The sequence below is a fragment of the Ostrinia nubilalis genome, chromosome 2 (genome assembly GCF_963855985.1).
Source record: "Ostrinia nubilalis chromosome 2, ilOstNubi1.1, whole genome shotgun sequence".
In the NCBI taxonomy this organism is placed as follows: Eukaryota; Metazoa; Arthropoda; class Insecta; order Lepidoptera; family Crambidae; genus Ostrinia; species Ostrinia nubilalis.
The window spans coordinates 9,654,916-9,674,733 of NC_087089.1; the positions used below are offsets into that span (position 1 = coordinate 9,654,916).

The window sequence follows — 19,818 nt, forward strand, 5'->3', positions numbered from 1 at the left end:
TAACCAAACCGTTTCCACTAGTAGGTAAACTGAATGAATGTTATGTTTTAAACATTTATATCTAAAAGATAAAGAGACGATATATTATGGCTTGCTTTTTCTAGAAACAGTATCTATTATTGGAGACGATGTAATATCTGCATGGGTCTGGGAAAAGCCTAGCCAGCGGGATTGTTTCTGAATAAAGGCGTCGATGTGACAAAAAGATCGAGACTCTCGCTTATGGCCGGAGACGCAGCGGACGGACGGGTCGCGGCAAATTGTCCGTATAGGAAAACAAAAGAGATCGGGTAAATGTTTCCCGTGTTTATCGCCGGGGCTCAAGTGAGCCGCAGTGCCGAGGTGCCCCGGCCTCCGGCGACCGGCTACAAATCTATCAGAGCTCTGCGTAATTTTCTCATTCCCGCATCGCTTGCCTCAGAAAAACGGAATGAAAAGTTAACCCAGCCTTTTGTCTGTGCCATTGTATCGCTTGTTATCAACGGGCAAGCCATCCAGCCAGGTACTCATCCACTGGCAGCTTCATAATAGATACGACGGATTGGCATTGTGATTACAGATTCGTAATAAATTGATGCTGATATCATGTTATACCTTACGATAATGGATTTGGTTGGTGTAACATATTGTAATTTATCAATTCTGTTACTGACATTGGACTCAACAGGTTTGTAACATTATCTGTGCTGTAAATGATATCTTATTTCAAAGGTAAAACTGGATATTTTTGTTTGAGTTTCATTGAATTGCTGACGCAATTTATCGGTATTGTATTAGTGAGGTTGAATTAGCATTATAATTGCAAACAAGTAGGGATGGTTGGGAGACAAAAAAGTAAAGGATTAAGCCACTGAACTAGGGTCAGATGAATAAGTAAAAACGGTTTGGCCCTTCGAAGTTCAAAGATGAAGTTGCACTGAAAGTGACGGCGTCAGCGCCAGCGCAACAAGTAGCAGCCGCCACGCAGTCAGGCGGGAGCGCTCGTTGAATCTGTGCAAAATCACGAAATTATACAAACGACTGCTCCGCGGTTTGAATATTGTTATCATTATGTGTCCCCGTCTCTATAATCCGCACTTTTACCCATCTTTTCGTCGGAGTCACAATAAAATTAACATACAAATTACGTTGGTGACAAAAGCACGTATAAAAGTAACGCGATTGGAATGGTGTGGTTCTGTCTTTATAGCTCAATGATGCTTCATGTGAGCAAATGATGCAAAGGGTTCTAGAAAAATACTGAGGGGTTATACAATAATGTAGTCTTCTTTTATGTGAAATTATATTGATAGTTTATATTTTAAGGAGTGTGGGTTGGTAACAAAATAGAGGAGTTATCTGTGAAATTTTCATGAAATTTCGTGAAAATATCGTCAGAACCGTAATAATATTTCATTGTGAATTGTAATATGTTAACTCTGATCGCTTTTGCTATTTTACTATCAAATAAGAAGCCTTGTTAGACTTTTATGTCAAAAATAGCTCTATTTTGCTAGTTTACTGGCCTCATAGACGTCTTCGGTGAAAGTCCTCTTTCATTTCCGAGCTCGAGTTTCGTAGGTAAACGATGCTTCATTAATCTCAAGTGTTGCATAGTCATCAGAGCTCTATCAATTCTAGTCAGCCCTTGATTTATAGAGCAATGAGTCGAATGCCTAATACCTACTTGATTTTTGCTCAACTTAGAACATTATGGAAAGCTATAATTAGATTTGGCGGAATAATTTAAAAACACCACTAGGTAGTCGTATTCTAGCAACAGGAATATAGTATTATGTGGTTAATTCAGAAAGGTAATCATAAATTAAAGTGATACTGATACTAAGCCATATTTTTATACGCACATCAAAGTGATTATAAGAAAAATCTATATTAAGTATTTTTATTTTAAACTTCAAGGTCTGTTCAAAGTAAATTCATTATTTCAAACAAATAAAGGAATTCCTTTACAAAGGATGCTTATTTTAGAATCGTAATGAAAATCTCAATCTTACACAACGAGATCCACGATTTATTTGTCCAATATTTTTCACAAATTGCCCACCCTCAATTGTTGTATCCACAACAATGATATAAAAAATTACAGATATTGATCGAAAACATTAATACCCCTTTAATAAATTAAAAACATTACTCTTAGGGGCGACCCTAGGTAAAGTTGTAACAGAGGAGAGTTGCGACAATGTCGATTATTTTGAACTTATTAAACTACTAGCGAGCTCATACATAACCGTGCGCGTTTTTAGTTGAAATCTTGAGCTAACAAATATGCGCTGTTGGTAGCTCGCTGATGGTTAATAGGTTTCCAAAAATCGACAATGTCACAACTCTACTCTGTTACAACTCACCTTGTATCACCTACAGAATATATCACCAAATATTAAGTTTCCTGAGTAATAAAAGACCAAAACTGTTTGGTATTGTTTTTTAGAACAATCTGGCATGAGCTTAATCCACTTTTGCGCACAAGTCCGCGATAATAGATCGTCTTTGTAAACGCCCGAAGATAATCTCGCGGTCCCAAAGAGAATTCTCAGGCCGATTAACTGACCTTTTGTTTTGAAATTCCTGTCACGTTGTCTCTTCTGCGGGATCAGCGACAAACCAGCCATTTAGTAAGGGAAAACCTACGCTACGTTATACAAATACCACCTTTATGTTCAGCAAAATAGATACCTAAGCCACTTCTGAAAACATTTTTTGTTTTCGGGACAACATCAACAGAATTCCTTTGCCCATTTTCGTGGGATAGGAATAAATAGCGATATGTTAGTGTGGCAGCGAAGGGATTTTCACTTTCGATATCCACTACATATTTTATGATTATATCTTGAAACATAGGCAATGTAAGAAAGATTATTTTGAAATTTCATGTTTTAGAAAGACACAGTCCTACTCACTTGCATAATACTGTTTTAAACTTTCATGGTTCCTTATAGAATAATTATTATTGACGGTAGGTATTGCTACCATGTATGTACCTTAATTAAAAACGAGCCTCCGATATTTCGGCACTGTTGCAAGCGCCATGATCACGGAGTTTTTCGGTAAGTAACTAAAAGCTTACTCATAAATATTACTTGTGTGATCACAGAAGGGTTCATATAAGTATTTTATCTACTGATTTAACTCATGTACAGTCACGTGCAAGCTGAACTACTCCGTTTGAACTTTGTGTCTCCAATCGCGGGCTTAGAAAGATCGATATACATTTAAGACTGCACGTATAGTGTTTGTAACATACTACAACTATATACCTACACATCCTTCATCCATTATGTGAGGATGTATGGATTTATATAATTTGTTTCTCTTTCAGGCAAAAACTACACGGACTTTGATTAAATTTTACAGTATTATTGTATACACGCTGGAATAACATAGAGGCTATAATTTATAACGATCTGTGACAAACTAAATTTCATGCGGCCGAAGCAGTGGGCAAAAGCTAATTTATTATAATTTATAAAAACGGGACTATTTCCACCTCTCGTTCCCGCTGCTGCAACTCCTGTGTAGCCAGGATCTATAGCTTGACCACAAAAAACCAACCAATATAAGTCAAGTTTGTCCCGGATAATGTATAAGAAGTAGAAACTCGGCACTCTTGACTTAATACGTACTACCAGGCAAAGTAAATATTTTTAAGGGCTGCTTTTTTGTACGAGTACCTATTTAGTTTTTGAGGAATGTAATAAAGCTTTGATACGAACAAAAACTACCCGAAAACCGCGTATTCAGGCAAAAGTTGATATGGAAAGTCTGATTTTTAATTGCAGAATCTGGCATATTTGCTTGGATACTGAAAATATAGCGCTACTTTGCAAATAATTTGAAGTTTAGAATGTAACATTAATTCTACTTATTCTATATTTAGGTCTCTACATTCTACGTACCTACCTGTAATAGCTCATCTATTTGCTCAAAATAATAAATGATATGTAGAGATCTTCAAAGGGTTTTCTTATCTCAAGTTAAAGGTCAGATAATGATCATGAAATATTGCCTTGAATATAGTTTTATCACGATGAAGTGCTGATATCAATTGTACATGATAATAAATATGGAGGACCCTCCAAACTATGCATAATTAATGATAACCAGTGAAATGGCGGCAAGTCCCTCCATAATCGTGTAATACATCTATGGAGTCCCAGAGGGCTACAGTATGTTAATATTATGCGAACAATATCGAACAATATCGTCATCAATCAAAGTTTATAAACAGTTGATTGTAACAACGGAAACAGATAATTTAGTTGAGGTTGTATGTACCTAAGTATTGTATGAAATGACTTATTACCTAGTCATTTCATACTAAATAAATAAAGAAAGGAATAAATGCTCTTGCCTGTAATCGCCTTGTTACAATAGGTTTTAATAGACTAATATCATTTAAAATTCATATCTCAAGTCAGTTGCATCACCTTAACTTTAACCGTAACTATAACTTTAATGTATGGACTTTGACGATTATTAAAGTTAAAGTAACGTGGTGCAAATTAGTGTAATGCTTCAAAATTAATTCCATCCTAATGATACTCTGACAAATATTTCAGTTCTATCAATATTCCAATCACACCAATAACAAAAGCAGAACTTTTAGGCTGAGTTGCACCACCAAACTTTAACAGTAACTATGACGATAACCGGTGTGTTTTGTATGGAATTTGACAGATTTTTGACGTTTGTCAAAGTTAAAGTAAGATGGTGCAACCCAGCCTTAGATCATTATGTCAACTACCAAAAGAATATAGGTAGTTTGGTAGTTACAAGAAAAGAAACATAACATAATATTACGAAAATACTTGACGCCAGCTATAAATACTCGGGTTCAACAAAAAAGTTTGTATTTGATTTATATTTGGATATAAAGATCTGCGATATAGGTCTCAGAAGTTTTAATTGTATTATCGTATATTCAATATTCATACTCAGTCCTAACTGAAATGGAGCGAGATGTGTTACGATTTGATAAAATTGCTTTTTGTAATCAACACAATCTAGTTAATGATACAAACATAATTGTTTTTACTAAAAAGGAAAACATTGAAAAAAATACCCCAAGTTAATTAATTGGTATGTTTACAAGTAATGAAACAAGTATAAACCATTACTTTGGGGAATTCCTGTCTCCAGGAAGGACAAGTCGGGAGATTAGAATCAAAACATGTTTGCGATATCTTGTTTGTACACATATTGTATACCGGTTCTACAAACATTGTACTTGAATGTAAATTGACACAGGTTAATAGTAAATAGTGAGTTCAAATTGAATAGGGTATTTGACACTATCAATCAATTGACGTACTTTAATGAACTGTCAAAACGAGAATCATCCATAGATTTTGTAAGGAAATACAAGCCGATGACGTCACTATTTTGCTAACTCAATTGACTGTCTTTTCAACCGACTTCAAAAAAGGAGGAGGTTCTCAATTCGACCCGTATGTTTTTTTTTTTTTTTTTTTTTTTCTATGTTTGTTACGCGATAACTCCGCCAATTATGAACCGATTTGAACAAATCTTTTTTCGGCGTATAGGTAATACCTCAAGGGTGGTCCCATTTAAATTTAATAATAGAAAAAACAACCCCCAAGGGTGGAAAATTGGGGATGAACTTTTTTATACGCAATATCTCCGCCGATTATAAATCAATTTGAACGATTATTTTTTTGTTGAATAGGTATTATCAAAAGGGTGGTTTCATGCGAATTTGAAGAAAATATTTCACCCCCAAGGGTGGAAAATTGGGGATGAACTTTTTTATACGCATTATTTTTAATTTTTAGTTTTTTTTTTGTGTTCACGCATTTGAAGTCGGTTTTATTTTTTTAAAAAGTTATTACAAGTTACAAAGTAACCAAAAATCATTATTTAAAACTGACTTAAAATAAATTGGGTTTTTAAGACCATAATGAAGTGTGTTTTTAATAAAGTTGTGCTTTTGAATTATTGGTGAATGGCGACAAATACCAAATTAGATTGTATCATAAAGTTTATTAAGATTTGTTAATTAAATCAACCGAGGAAGTTATTAATTGTTTCCTTTTCTAGAGCGAAAGCTGTATCCTCGTGTCAGGCTTTTTAGCCGTTATAAACAGTTTACATCGGGCTTCAACGATACCAAATAAAATTCAATGTGAACGGTTTTTTTTGTCAAACGAATTCTGTAATTTCTATGTAACAAAAAAGAAAATACCTAAGGAAGTAGACTAGGCTGCTAAATACGTGATTTTCGCCAGATAGGTCTTGTGAAACGATACTATAAGTATGAATTTCTACGATTTACCGCAATGTCTTGATAACAACAATGATGATGAAATCCACGTTCCGCTTAATTAAAAAACCAGTGGTCGGGTTGCGCTATGAATTGTCTTCTTAACTTTCTCATTACTTTACAGCGCCATTGTAGGATCGTCGCGAAGTCTGTCAAGCTCAGTGGCGGTCTAGCCCTAGCTCCGAACTTCGACTTGCTTCATTACGGACGGGAATCGTTCGAGTTATTGAATAAATTGCCCCTGGGTGATTAATTGAGTATTAATTGCGGTATCGTTTAGCACCTTCTTTGTTCATTAAGCATCGGGTATATTTCATTTTGAATTGTTAACTCGACGTTGAAAATTGAAATTGTGGAGGTGGGAACCAATTTGTGATACTTAATTGTCTTACGAAGTACAGTTAATAACGTTAATTTTTGGATTGAAATTGATAGGTCTATTACAATTGTTTCAGATACTAATTTGAGCGATTAGTCTGATATTTTGTAAGTAATGAAATGTTAATTTATACAAGTTATAGAGATATAAGTGATGGAATTGCCACAGACAGATCGTGGCACGACGAAATCGAGTTATGTGCCACACCCGGAGGCACTTCTCACCATTACGCCGGCAATTAACATTAAGTATACTGCAACGGTAGCGTATTGCGCCACCTCAACGAACTTTAAATAAAATGCGCATTAAGGTAATATCTTTTTGAGGAAACATGGGGTTTAGTTTTGCAGAAGTACGTTTTTGACTCTCACCATTTCATATTTGGAAAAATTAAAGAAATTATTTTAGTAAAAAACATAAATACTCAAGTCTTAAATTTGGCATTAACCTAATTAATTAGGATTTGTATTTTATATTCATAAATACTGAATTTCTTACTTATAAATATTTGCGCATTATCCTCTGTAGCGATCTACGCGCTACGAAACTTCGTAGTGCGCTAGAAAATGCTACGACAATGTTTTTCGTAGCTACGTTGTAGCATCTCTATCGTATACCATAACACAAAATGTTATATTTCACTATATTATGAGTGTTTAAATAAGTTAATAAATTAAATTTGACGCCTATGACACACTCGAGTTAATAATGAATTAAAGTGAAAAGTTCAAAGGAAATAGACTCGCCGTAATCTTGATGGTGCTTGACATCATTTGGCCTTCAACTTGAGAACAATATTCACTTTAATTGAACTTGATATTGAATTACAAATTCATACATACAGGGTGGAAACGTTAAGTGATCTCACTCGATTATTTCTAAGCTATACAAGATATCGAAAAACTGATTACTGATTCTGAAAGTACTTCACAAGCTCTTTCAAACGGTACCAATAATAGGTTACAGAATAAATTGTATCTATCCGAAAATTCAATGTTTCCAGCTTCCATACGTTTAGTAAAACCACATAATATTAAAAACTATACAAGATAGTTATTCAAAAACAGGTTACTGATCCTGAAAGTGCTTTACGAGTTCTATCCAACGGTACCAATAATAGGTTAGAAAATAAACTGGATACATTCGAAAATTCAATGTTTCCAGCTTCCATACATTTAGTACAGCCACAGTCATGGCACTCAAGTCTTGTTAATATTATAGCAAGTAAAGCCCAACACCAACGTTTTCCACGAATAATTTTAAATAAGAATATAATTTACGAGTACATTTTCAGTGTTTATTATTTAATAAAAAAATTAATACTTCTATTATTGTTTGGCTGGCATACATTTAGTATGGAGGCTGAAAACATTAAATTTTCGGATAGATCCAGTTAATTCTTTAACCTAATATTGGTACCGTTGGATAGAGCTTGTGAAGCACTTTCAGGATTAGTAAACAGTTTTTCGATATCTTGTATAGTTTAGTAATAATCGAATGAGATCACTTATCGTTTCCACCCTGTATAGTCTGTGATTTAGGTATAATTTGATACGTTATTACAATTGAAATAACGTTAAGTTGGTATTTAGCGTGAACTATTAATATTGCAACGGCAATGTTTCATAGAACTCAACGTTTAAAATTATAATTATTTGATAGGTAGTTTTATACTTATTGGAAAACGAAAACCCATTCTAATCAAACGTGCATACAACGAATTATAAATGTAGGCCAAGAGCTTCCTCATTGTGGGTAAAAAAGTTCTCACCTCTCATTCCAAATGTTAATTTTAACCTCACAAACGTTTCTTTCGCGAAAATTCTGGTACCAAGACTTTTGAACTTTTTTACTGAAAGTGTTATTTACGTTGAGTGAAATCACGCAGTTCCAATCTAACTGAAAGCATCTCGTCCATACATTTTGCGGCTTACGAGGCTGTTTGCACGTCAAATTAATTTGTGAAGAACGTTATCAACGAGCTGGCTATACGAACTGTTAAAATATATAGGTGTACTCGTACGTAAATATACATAATTTTCTAATGGCTAATTTTGCGCCGTTCAACGCCTTGCCAAAACGAAACGTGGCCAATAAAAGAAATGGAAAACAAAAGTAATTTTCACCGGCGACAACGGCTGTTGTATCGCAAATAACTTCGTTACTCACTCATTATCATTTTTCTTTCCATAAAGACAAAATAACACTTCTAGTCTACTAGAAAAGCTGTTTAGAATAAAAATGGTAACGCAGTCAGACGAGAATCACGAAATCCAAATGCCTAAGACCTAAGTTAATAATTACAACTTTTCATAGATAGGTATGATCTTATTAAACGATATTATGTCTGTTAGTTTGTGACGAATTCGCGAGCTTTGCGGTACATCTGTTTCTCTTACCTTCCAATCAACTAAATTAGACATTGATGAGCGTGACAAACTATATTCAGGATAGCTTGTCTAGTAGTTACATAGATGGCGATGAAAAGTAATTTCTCAAGTTGTATGGGCACTGTGGTTCATGGAATGGCTCTAAAAACGTGAGGCGAGTGTATAAGAATGAAAATTGATTACACTCGCTCACAAAGGGTGTAAATTACAACTACGCTGGACTCACCTGGCCAGATTATACACCAACGCAGATAATCAGGCCCGTGCGCCCGCACTAATCCAGGGTTCAGCTGTACGCAACGCTGGCCAGTTGATTTTTGTTCTCACAACTTTTAACGAACGTCAAGACTGTATTTACTTTGCTCAAGTCTCAATTCGCACCTAATCCAGAGATATCAGACGCGCCATTAATTTTCACGTTTAATTAGTATAACTCTGCGAAGTAAACCCATTCATATTTCATGGCGGTACTTACCGGCGAATGAGAATGAAGCTCTATTCATAACAGCGGTTATTTATGCAGTGGTACGTAACATACTGGCTGCATGCTCGTGAATGTGATGAGCAAAACGCGGAAGCGTAAAGGGGTTGCATACACTGATGCGATAAAAAACACAAAGTTAAAAGCGAGCGACGTCTGCGGCAAGTGGCCGGGAGTGGGCGCGACGCCTATTAAATATTTGTCCAACATTCATATTCTGAAGCATTCTCATTTCACACATAATTATTTTAGGATTTGGTGCGGAATGATTCTTCTCTTAAGAACCGTGATTTTAGGTAGGTACACTCTGCGATTCTATCACACGCAATGGTAAAAGCTTAAAAATACATTTTCCTTCTTAATTATGAAGTTTTAAACTAATTTGATATTATTTATAAACGATGGATTAATCTTTCCTAGACTAATTTAATCTGTTTACGCTCCAAAAATTTGTTTCTTAAGGTTCGACCAAACCAACGCGTGCAGCCAGCGTGCGCGTTTGCGATGGCGATGGCGATACTACTGCTTTCAGGGCTGTTGGTTTGGTCGAACCTTTAATCATAAACTTATATCTAAGCTAGAATAAAAATGAGATGACTAAAGATTCCCAAATAATTTTCCATGCTTTTAGTCGAAAGTTAATTTCACGAGTTGAGTAAGTAAATAATTAGTAAAGGAAATGAATAAAGTCACCTATTTTTTTAAAAACAAATAATTTCAGTGACTAACTTTACTTTTTCTGAAAACACATTGAAATGAGGCGAATTTCCAGTTTCCACTTTATTTTTTGAATAGACACATGAGAGCGAGTTACTTCCAACATTTCCCTCGAGGTAGGTATAAGAACAGGCATTCACATCAAATCGATCGCAGAATTTCAGGATAATAAACCTGTTTTACACGTATTACATAAATGTGAGTGCATACTTTTATTCGAGCATACCTTCGTTAAATAAAAGAAGTAAAACCGTTCGCTTTGCTTTACTTTTTTCATATTCCATCATCGTCTGCCCACGTTGCAGTCATAAACATTATGAGTGTAGGTAACATAACAAATAAATAGCAACATGAAAAAGGAAAAGTTTATATACAGCTGCCATATTTTTCAAAGTTCGTTTTATTATGTTATCTTGTCACGTTTGCTACATCGAAGCCGGTATTAAAGTTGTGTTAGCAAGCTAAACGATGTAAATAGAGGTCTAAGGTCTATGTTATCACAAATTTGGCTGTGTAAACTGGTTAAGACGACAAAGGCACAGTAACTAACTGATTTAATTGTCGGGAGGCACGTATTCTCCACACAATCGAACCTCGGACTTAACTCAAAGCACGTGCCTTGTTGATGTTATCCAGTAATTATTGATTACATAATTCCAAGCAATCCTTATCGGATGGATCGACTAATTAATGGACTACCCAAAGTTGTAACTAAGTTGAAAGGGTCAATTGGTGATCATAAATCTTAAACAGTCTTGCAGAACAATACGTTGAATTTAAAATCAAAACAGAAGTTTTTATATAAACTTACTCGTGTTTGTAAGAGATGGTAACATTTTTATTGCATCTACACATTTTTGGAATTCTTCGGCAATAGAATAACTCAACTTATTCCTTATTGACATGTTAGTTTTTCCGGGAATACATATTGTTGTTTCTCAAAGGACGCGCTTGTCTTACTTAGTCAAAAATCCACTAAAGCAGTTGTGGACAAATTCTCGACGACAACGTATTAAGTATCAAGAAGATCAAAATAAAAAGGCATGACTACCGTTTTCGGACTAATGTTGTTTATGTGATAGGTAAAATATTATGTTAGTATCGTTTCACTTTGAATTTTCATCTCGAAACATAAGGGCTGCAAATAAAGAGGGTCGGTTAGAAAATATTCAATATCTTCAAAAGTAGCTTTTTGAAATAGGTATTAAGCAAATTGAAGATTGTTATTTTCCACAAATAAAAATGCGTAGTGGTTTGTTTCATAAACTATTGTACTTTTGAAGCTATAGAAGATTTTCTAACCGACCTTTTTTCTTTGCGGTCCAGTGTTATTTAGCAGTACTAGGTTCTACAGTAGGTACTTATTTTTAATTATGTGGTAGAACCACTAGCAAATTGTCCTACGATTGTCTTGTCCGATTCTTCTCATTCTACTCGCTTCGAGTTTGGTCGAAGCAAAATATTCGATTTTGCGCCGGTAAACTTTCCCTTTGCTTCCGTGAGTTTGATCACACTTCTAAAATTGATTCTGAAATATTTACATATGCAATCTAACTTGTTCTTGTTTCAAAATATTGTCAATAGGCACTTGAAAAAGTAACTTGTATTCAATAACGACTCGACAGAATTTTGGATCGTGATTATTATTCAGTGAGGCAAGAAACTTTGACAACAATTCTATTAACGTTAGAAAATTTTCAAATAAGTAGGTCTACTTAATTACAATGACAGCTAGACGTTAATCTACTTAAATTAATAGAGGCTATGCTGTCTTGATTTTGCTTCCTTCGTGTAAGTTTTGTTAAAGTTAAGCAATTATAAATCTGACTAAACCACGCAAATGTTAATTCTTTGACCAAAGTTTGTGCCGTGGTCTATCATCTATTCAAAATTAGTATTTTAGTACTTTAGTACGCGTTGACAATGTATTCTAATTATTTTTGCTAATCATATGATGAAGACGCGCATTGTGTTCGCTTACTACAGTGGCGGGTCAATTATATGGAGGGCTCGTAGTGCGAGATCAATCAGCTCAACAATCTCGCATTGTTCAAGTAATCAGGTCCGCGCGTGACCGCATTGATCCTGTGTCTGACACTGGCCAGCCGCGTAATTGCATTGATTGGCTTTCGTGCCTAAAGGATAACAACTGATGGCATGTCTTATCAAGCTAACAACCAACAGTGCGTAGTGTGAGTTTGGTCAAAAAATCTATGAAGATTTAATTTCAGCTCTTGAAAGTATCTGCTAGGGACGCTGTACAATCCGTCATACATAATGTAATGTTTTTACGCAGTCTCTAGCGAAGATGTTTGAAGTAAACTCGCACTAAGCCCCAGATCGCATGTCTTATCGAGAAGTAGGTAGTTATCAGGCGTCTATGCAGAAGCTTGTATAAAGACATAAGAACTGTTTTATCTAATTTAATAAGTTTAAGAACTTTAGGGAAAAATTGTTCGGTCAACATTTTCGAGCATAGGTTAGTGGATAAACTGATGTTATGTATTATCAAGTCATGTTAGACACCTGTGCAGAATCTTGCATAAGAAGAACTTATCTTGAAATATTGCGTTTAAAAGCTTCAGGGGAAGATTGTCCGGTCCACGTTTGAGTCCGGAGCATAATGGATAATTGTTCTTGTGCTCTAATTCCATAAGGGTTATGGTCATTTCCTTCTCTGTTTACTCCTTTCATTCAGAAAAAATTAACTCGAAAAACTTGACAGCCTGCTGGCCCAAAACACGACGGTAGCGTAAAATCTTTTCGGTCCAAGGGCCATTGTGTGCAACTGTGTCCCTTGCCTAAATTTCATCCAATCGACACACTTCAACCTGAACAAGCATTGTTTTAGCGACGTGACAATATGGTTGAAAATAGGAAATTAAGTTCGCCCGTAGGCGGTTACCTGGTTGAAGGTGAAACAGCTCTCCGAAAGTATTCTAATAACATAAACAATTCGGCTCGTCAGAAGTACACTTGTAGGACTTTGATGGAAGAATTCGGGTTGAAATTCCGCGGTTTGCCAACTTAGCGCGGTAGATACTATAGGATCGTTGTATGTTTCCTGAAGGCGTTTATGTCTTTTGGGATGGAATTATACAGATTTGTTGGTCTATTACTTACGCTGCACTGTGCAGGTTCGTCGAGTCACTCTCTTTTTAAATTATGGAAAATTGGAAAAAAAAATGCAAATTCAAGTCAAGATAGAGCGTATTTGGCTCACGTAAATCACGGAATTACAGAGTTAACATTAAATAAATAACACCCGAAAGAAACAGGTATCTCCCAAAATTAGGTATTATAGTGAGTCTTTCTGGCAGACATGAGTGTCACGAAGAGTTAAAATTTGCAAATGCCAAATCGGGCTCTCCTCAATGGAGGTCCACAGTCTTCCAATTGGGTCATGTCGATCACCCTCGCCTCGCAGTATGATAGCCGATATTGCATTACGTGCCTTACATCCGCAACACGTAGCCCAGTTGCAATGATACCTGTCTCATCCTCGTATTCGATTCCAATTAATTATCGGATAATCTCATTTGTTAATGCGAGTGACGTTAATTTCGGATGCCGACTCGATTATAGTCCGAATAGTGGACATGAGTAGCATAAAATATATGTATAGTTTCAAAATACTGAACTGTCCTATGCATGACATTGACAGTGGGGCGCCACCGTCAATACCGGATCGCTAGTTCCGATTTTTGCCATGTTGGAAACCATATAGTTGAACGATGGTAGCGCCCCCCTGTCATTGAGTTTGGTGGGACAGTTCAGCGTGGGTCATCTATAGAATGCGGGCGTATTTTTATTTTTAATTTATCCCAAAGCATGCAGCCAGTGTGCAAGCTCAAAAGAGGCCAATTGGCTCGAGATTTTCCTTATTCTGTATTCTAATATTCTAAAAACCATTACAGCCTCAGAGTAATTATTGCCGCTTTGAGGTTACTTGCAAATTGGAAGTATCCGAACAAGCCACCATCATAATTATCGCGAGTTGTTTGATCTAAAGGAAGCTTGGCAAGTCAAGAAACCACATACGTAGGTAATTAATTATAATTATATGTTATTATTCTGAACAAATTCAATGGTGAATGTAAAATGTAATTAACTATAACGAAGAACAGTGTGGCAATCAACAAATATTTATGTACTTTTATGTAGCGGTGTCTTCGAAACTCGGGATACTCCACACGACTGAAAAGTTTTAGAATACGTGTCGTTTTGAAGGCTAAGCCCGAGATAGCGTTAGAAACTCTCAGATGTTTATATTTCTGAAGTCATCATAATATTACTTATTTATTCGTATGTATGAAAGACAAGTCGTTAGATCATACGATTGATGTTTAAATTAATAATTATTATACTACTTATGTATATTTGCATCTATTTTGGCATTCAATACAAACAAAGCGTTCATATCGCCAGTATAACTTTACCCGATAGCAATCCAGCATTAGATGTAATAGAATTCCGACCATGGCCAGTGTGAGGTATGTAGGGACGACAAACTTATTTAATTATGAACAACATCAAAACTAAGTTCTGCGCAGTTTCAACTATCTCACACATTAGTCATTATAATAATCTTGCTGGTGTGTGGGTGTCTTGGCAGTTGGATCAAAGTAGTTGACTGTCCTTATCTTAAAAACTTTAAACAATGACTAGGAAATACCAGTAACATTACTGTAGAGAGGCGAATCACAAGATTTTCCTAGCAATAAGTTTATTATTACGATGAGCTAGCTATCCTAACTAGACAAAGAAAATGTTTCTGTGTTAATCTTTCTTCTAATTTGGATATTTGTTTGTTAAGCCCGAGATATCGTTAGAAACTCTCAGATGTTTATGTTTCTGAAATCATCATAATATTATTTATTCATATTTATGAAAGACAAGTCGTTAGATCATAAGATTGATGTTTAAATTAATAATTATTATACTATGTATATTTGCATCTATTTTGGCATTCAATACAAACAAAGCGTTCATATCGCCTGCATAACTTTACCGGATAGCAATCCAGCATTAGATGTAATAGAATTCCGACCATGGCCAGTGTGAGGTATGTAGGGACGACAAACTTATTTAATTATGAACAACATCAAAACTAAGTTCTGCGCAGTTTCAACTATCTCACACATTAGTCATTATAATAATCTTGCTGGTGTGTGGGTGTCTTGGCAGTTGGATCAAAGTAGTTGACTGTCCTTATCTTAAAAACTTTAAACAATGACTAGGAAATACCAGTAACATTACTGTAGAGAGGCGAATCACAAGATTTTCCTAGCAATAAGTTTATTATTACGATGAGCTAGCTATCCTAACTAGACAAAGAAAATGTTTCTGTGTTAATCTTTCTTCTAATTTGGATATTTGTTTGTTAAGCCCGAGATATCGTTAGAAACTCTCAGATGTTTATGTTTCTGAAATCATCATAATATTATTTATTCATATTTATGAAAGACAAGTCGTTAGATCATAAGATTGATGTTTAAATTAATAATTATTATACTATGTATATTTGCATCTATTTTGGCATTCAATACAAACAAAGCGTTCATATCGCCTGCATAACTTTACCGGATAGCAATCCAGCATTAGATGTAATAGAATTCCGACCATGGCCAGTGTGAGGTATGTAGGGACGACAAACTTATTTAATTATGAACAACATCAAAACTAAGTTCTGCGCAGTTTCAACTATCTCACACATTAGTCATTATAATAATCTTGCTGGTGTGTGGGTGTCTTGGCAGTTGGATCAAAGTAGTTGACTGTCCTTATCTTAAAAACTTTAAACAATGACTAGGAAATACCAGTAACATTACTGTAGAGAGGCGAATCACAAGATTTTCCTAGCAATAACTTTATTACGATGAGCTAACTAGACAAAGAAAATGTTTCTGTGTTAATCTTTCTTTCTAATTTGGATATTTGTTTGTTTCAGATTTTTTTTGTTTGCTGAAATACTCCTTTCTTCGTATTTCAACATGGTAAGTGACTTTCCTATGTAATTTTTGGCTTATGAAATACATACGAGTACAAGTGCCTTTCAACATTCATACATTATAGATTCGGTTTATAATTAAAACCATAAGAAGAATTATTGGAAAAATTCTTTTTCTATAAATAAAAATATTTAGGTAATTTCATTGCTTTACAAGGTTAGTTATGAACTTTCAAATCCTCTCAGGTTACTTGCATAGGTTATTTGGTAATAGCTACTAAAACATTAAAATAAATAAGTACCTTTTTATACTAAAGGTTATTACTCCAGATTAATTAACACTCGATAAAAAAGGTCTAAGCAGGCAATTTATGGTTCTAATTACGCCAGCAGATTATCAACATCCATGCTTACATTGTTTCGACCACGCTTTGTTCGTGTTTCAATAGAATCTCATCTTGTGTAGTAATAAAAATAAAGTTAAACCCTTCATGTAAGAATAATCCTTAGTTATTTAGGTACACAGAGGATATTTATATTACAAAATGTCTTGTAAAGGTTATTTACTCACAAATACTAATAATTAGTTGTATTTATTACATTTAGTAAAAAATATATCTAAATATATCTAAAATAGATATAAAATGGTTCACATTAAACCCCAAACCATCGGTGAATTTTTATGTTTTAATAAAATTCTAAAGATTATTCCAAGAATAATTTCCTCGTTTACACATCGAAGCTCTGTGAATTGGTTTCATGAAAGAGACTTCACTTTTCACCTTTACATTGCGAGTGACTTGAATAGCAGCTGTACAAGCAACAAGTGCCACGGTCAGATCCGCAAATATGGGCATCCAAGCAATCCCGGACGTCCGGGCCGCCGGCGCTTCCGCACCGGACAGCGCCTCTTTCGCTGACGAAATCGATAATCGATACACCTTCGTCAATCGAGCGTGAAATCGTTTCAAACATTCGAGTCGACGACTCGATCGGCATTCCAGTACCTCTAGTAGGAAAAACTTTCGAGTTCGTTTCGTTTCGTATTCAAAGTGTCATCGAAAAATTTTGTATGAAAAATTAAACAGCGCCCCCTAGGGCGGCTATAATATAGGACACTTTGAATACGCAACGAAACGAACTCGAAAGTTTTTCCTACTAGAGGTACTGAACTGAACATCGGGCGAAAATCGCTTTGTCGCAAACTGCATAAGTTCGTTATGAACGTTACCCACATAGTTCGAAGTTTTAGGTTCGGATCTTAATAATCGTGGACGCCTTTATCAATAACCTCTACTTGCCAATATTTACTGTACAAGTATTATTATGGTATGACGTCTATTAAATTAAGCCTAATCAGGGTTATGACCTTAATAATTTAAAACAAACGCTACGACAGAAAAAGATTAAGCCCGCGTGGAGGTGACCTTTCCAAATACACATTCCAAAATTCTTGCGACCGATAAAAAACGTAATACCTGGGTAATTGGCAGGTTATAAGTTTAAATTTTCATTTTTATGCATGAATCCCTTACAATCCAGGGATACCAATAAGAAAAAACAAAGAAAATTTTCTGAAAGCCATTGTCATTGTAGCGTCCCAAAATAGTTTTGACTTGACAAAATGGTTTTCATGCAAAACATTTCTTATCTTGTTTAAATAAGAACTATCTGAAGAAAAATATCGTGATCCCAAAGATTTATTACGGTCTGCTGACCGTTCAACAAGAGGTCCCTTTAAGTATTACGCGCACTATACTTCATGAAAACGGATGACATAGTCTCGTCGACAATTTTCAGCAGATTTGCCGCGTGAAAAACGACTGTCATTTGTTGTGTCTACTAGCTATCACCCACTAAAATAACGAAAAATGATCGAGTACCCTCCATTTGCGAATGTGTTTTTAAATGGCTCTGCTGATTGACAGATGAATAGAAAGGTTTTAACTAACGTCAACAACAACTGACGAAGTGAACTACGAAATTGGCTTATGAAATTCATCATCATAAAATGCAAAAACTCTACGATTATTTAAAAATACTGAAATAAAACTCTTTAACAAAATCTACTTAAAAATAAAGGCATGTCTGTGAGGTAAAGAGGATTATCATATTTTTGGGGATTGGCAACGTAAAACAAGGAAGTAGGTAGGTATTTTTGTATTTTACGCTAGATTTGAGCTTCGAGTAAACTTTTCATTAGGTGTTCCCATAATCCATCACGAGAGATTAAGAAAATATACATAATGGCTGAACACAAAATAGCAGAAAACTGTTGAGGTTTAAAAGGATTGATCGATGAGTTATGTATAAAGGAGTCGTTCAGCTGTGTTGTGGGTATTAAAATGAGTTTGTTCAGGACTATCCCTTATTCGTTGTTTTCCCTTCATCATAACACGCTTTGTATTTAAATTAGTGAGTGTATAAATCTTTTAAACTCAATTTCATAAAATATGTTTAACCACAGTATTATTTTTAATATAAGCAAATAGGTTTTCTAAGTTTCACAAAGTTTAAGATTCTAAATAATTTGTGATTATTCATTTAGCAACGACTTAAGTTTTGAGTGTATGTGTATTCATACCTTAGTGTTAATTATTTCTATCGTCATAATTATGTCTGGGACCGTTAGCTGAATCGTTCAAACTTAAGTACACGCGTGGACAAATTAATAAAGTTGAGTTATGTTTAGGTCGATATCGTAGAGCACATTCTTGATGTCAACTCCTCATGTGCGATTTCAACGCGAGTTTTTAATACGCTGCTTCAAACTTACGGTATGTTCAGAAACTATATTTAAGCTACCTATTTTCATTTCGTCTGGAGAAAGAAATGTCTGGAATTTCACCGTATTGTATTTTGAAAAAGAGATCTCCAAATTCACTAAAACACGTCTCAGATTCTATAAGTATTTCAATAAAAAAGTTTACCGTAAACAAAAAACATAGGCACTTAATTAAAAGCTCAATTCCGAAGTCGTAGAGACTTTAATCCAGCGTAACCATCCACGCTTACACCACAATGGCCTGCTTAGGGTTACCCCTACATGGAGCATTGTTTTTTGTTTTTGTACAGCTCATGTCATGAATGGAATGGATGAAGTGATCCTTTTGTTTGTCCCTTGAATAATAAAAGAAAAATACCTACTTGTAAACACGTTTAGTGATTAAGAAATTAAACCTTTTTTTGGTGTTGCAAGCTTTTACAGGTCCCAGTGTAATTTTAACCTTACCACTGCTTTGAAACAAAAATGCGAGCAAGTGCTGAAAAATGTGGAAGAATATCAGAGCTTATAGGTATCTATCTAATAATGTAATAATGTACGTAGGTTTCAGAAATGTTAGAAAATGTAGGTATGCTGGTCGCAAAATGGCTAATATCAGAGCGAAGACTATAATGAATCAAACCCACTACAGTGTGCTTACCATGAGTTTACGTTAGGTGTGTTCGCTAGCGACTGCGTAAAAAAATGACATTTAAATGTATGACATATTGCGCAGCGCCCCTAGCGGCTACTTTCAAGAAATTAAATCTTCATAGATTTTTTTGACGTAGGTACTCGCTAGCGAGCACACCTAACGTAAACTCATGGTAGGCGCACAGATAAATGCTCAAAATAGT

At 35.1% G+C, this 19,818-nt stretch overlaps 1 protein-coding gene across 2 annotated transcripts in view; it reads left to right on the top strand.

The window, feature by feature from the left end:
- LOC135082664 (diuretic hormone 41-like) overlaps positions 1–19,818 on the top strand; it is a 47,366-nt gene that overhangs the window by 16,025 nt on the left and 11,523 nt on the right. For both annotated transcript variants that reach the window (XM_063977456.1, XM_063977464.1), the window contains exon 2: positions 16,198–16,243. In XM_063977456.1, the coding sequence (XP_063833526.1) occupies positions 16,241–16,243 (3 nt within the window). In that variant the 5' untranslated portion in view covers positions 16,198–16,240. The remainder of the gene's footprint in view (positions 1–16,197; positions 16,244–19,818) is intronic.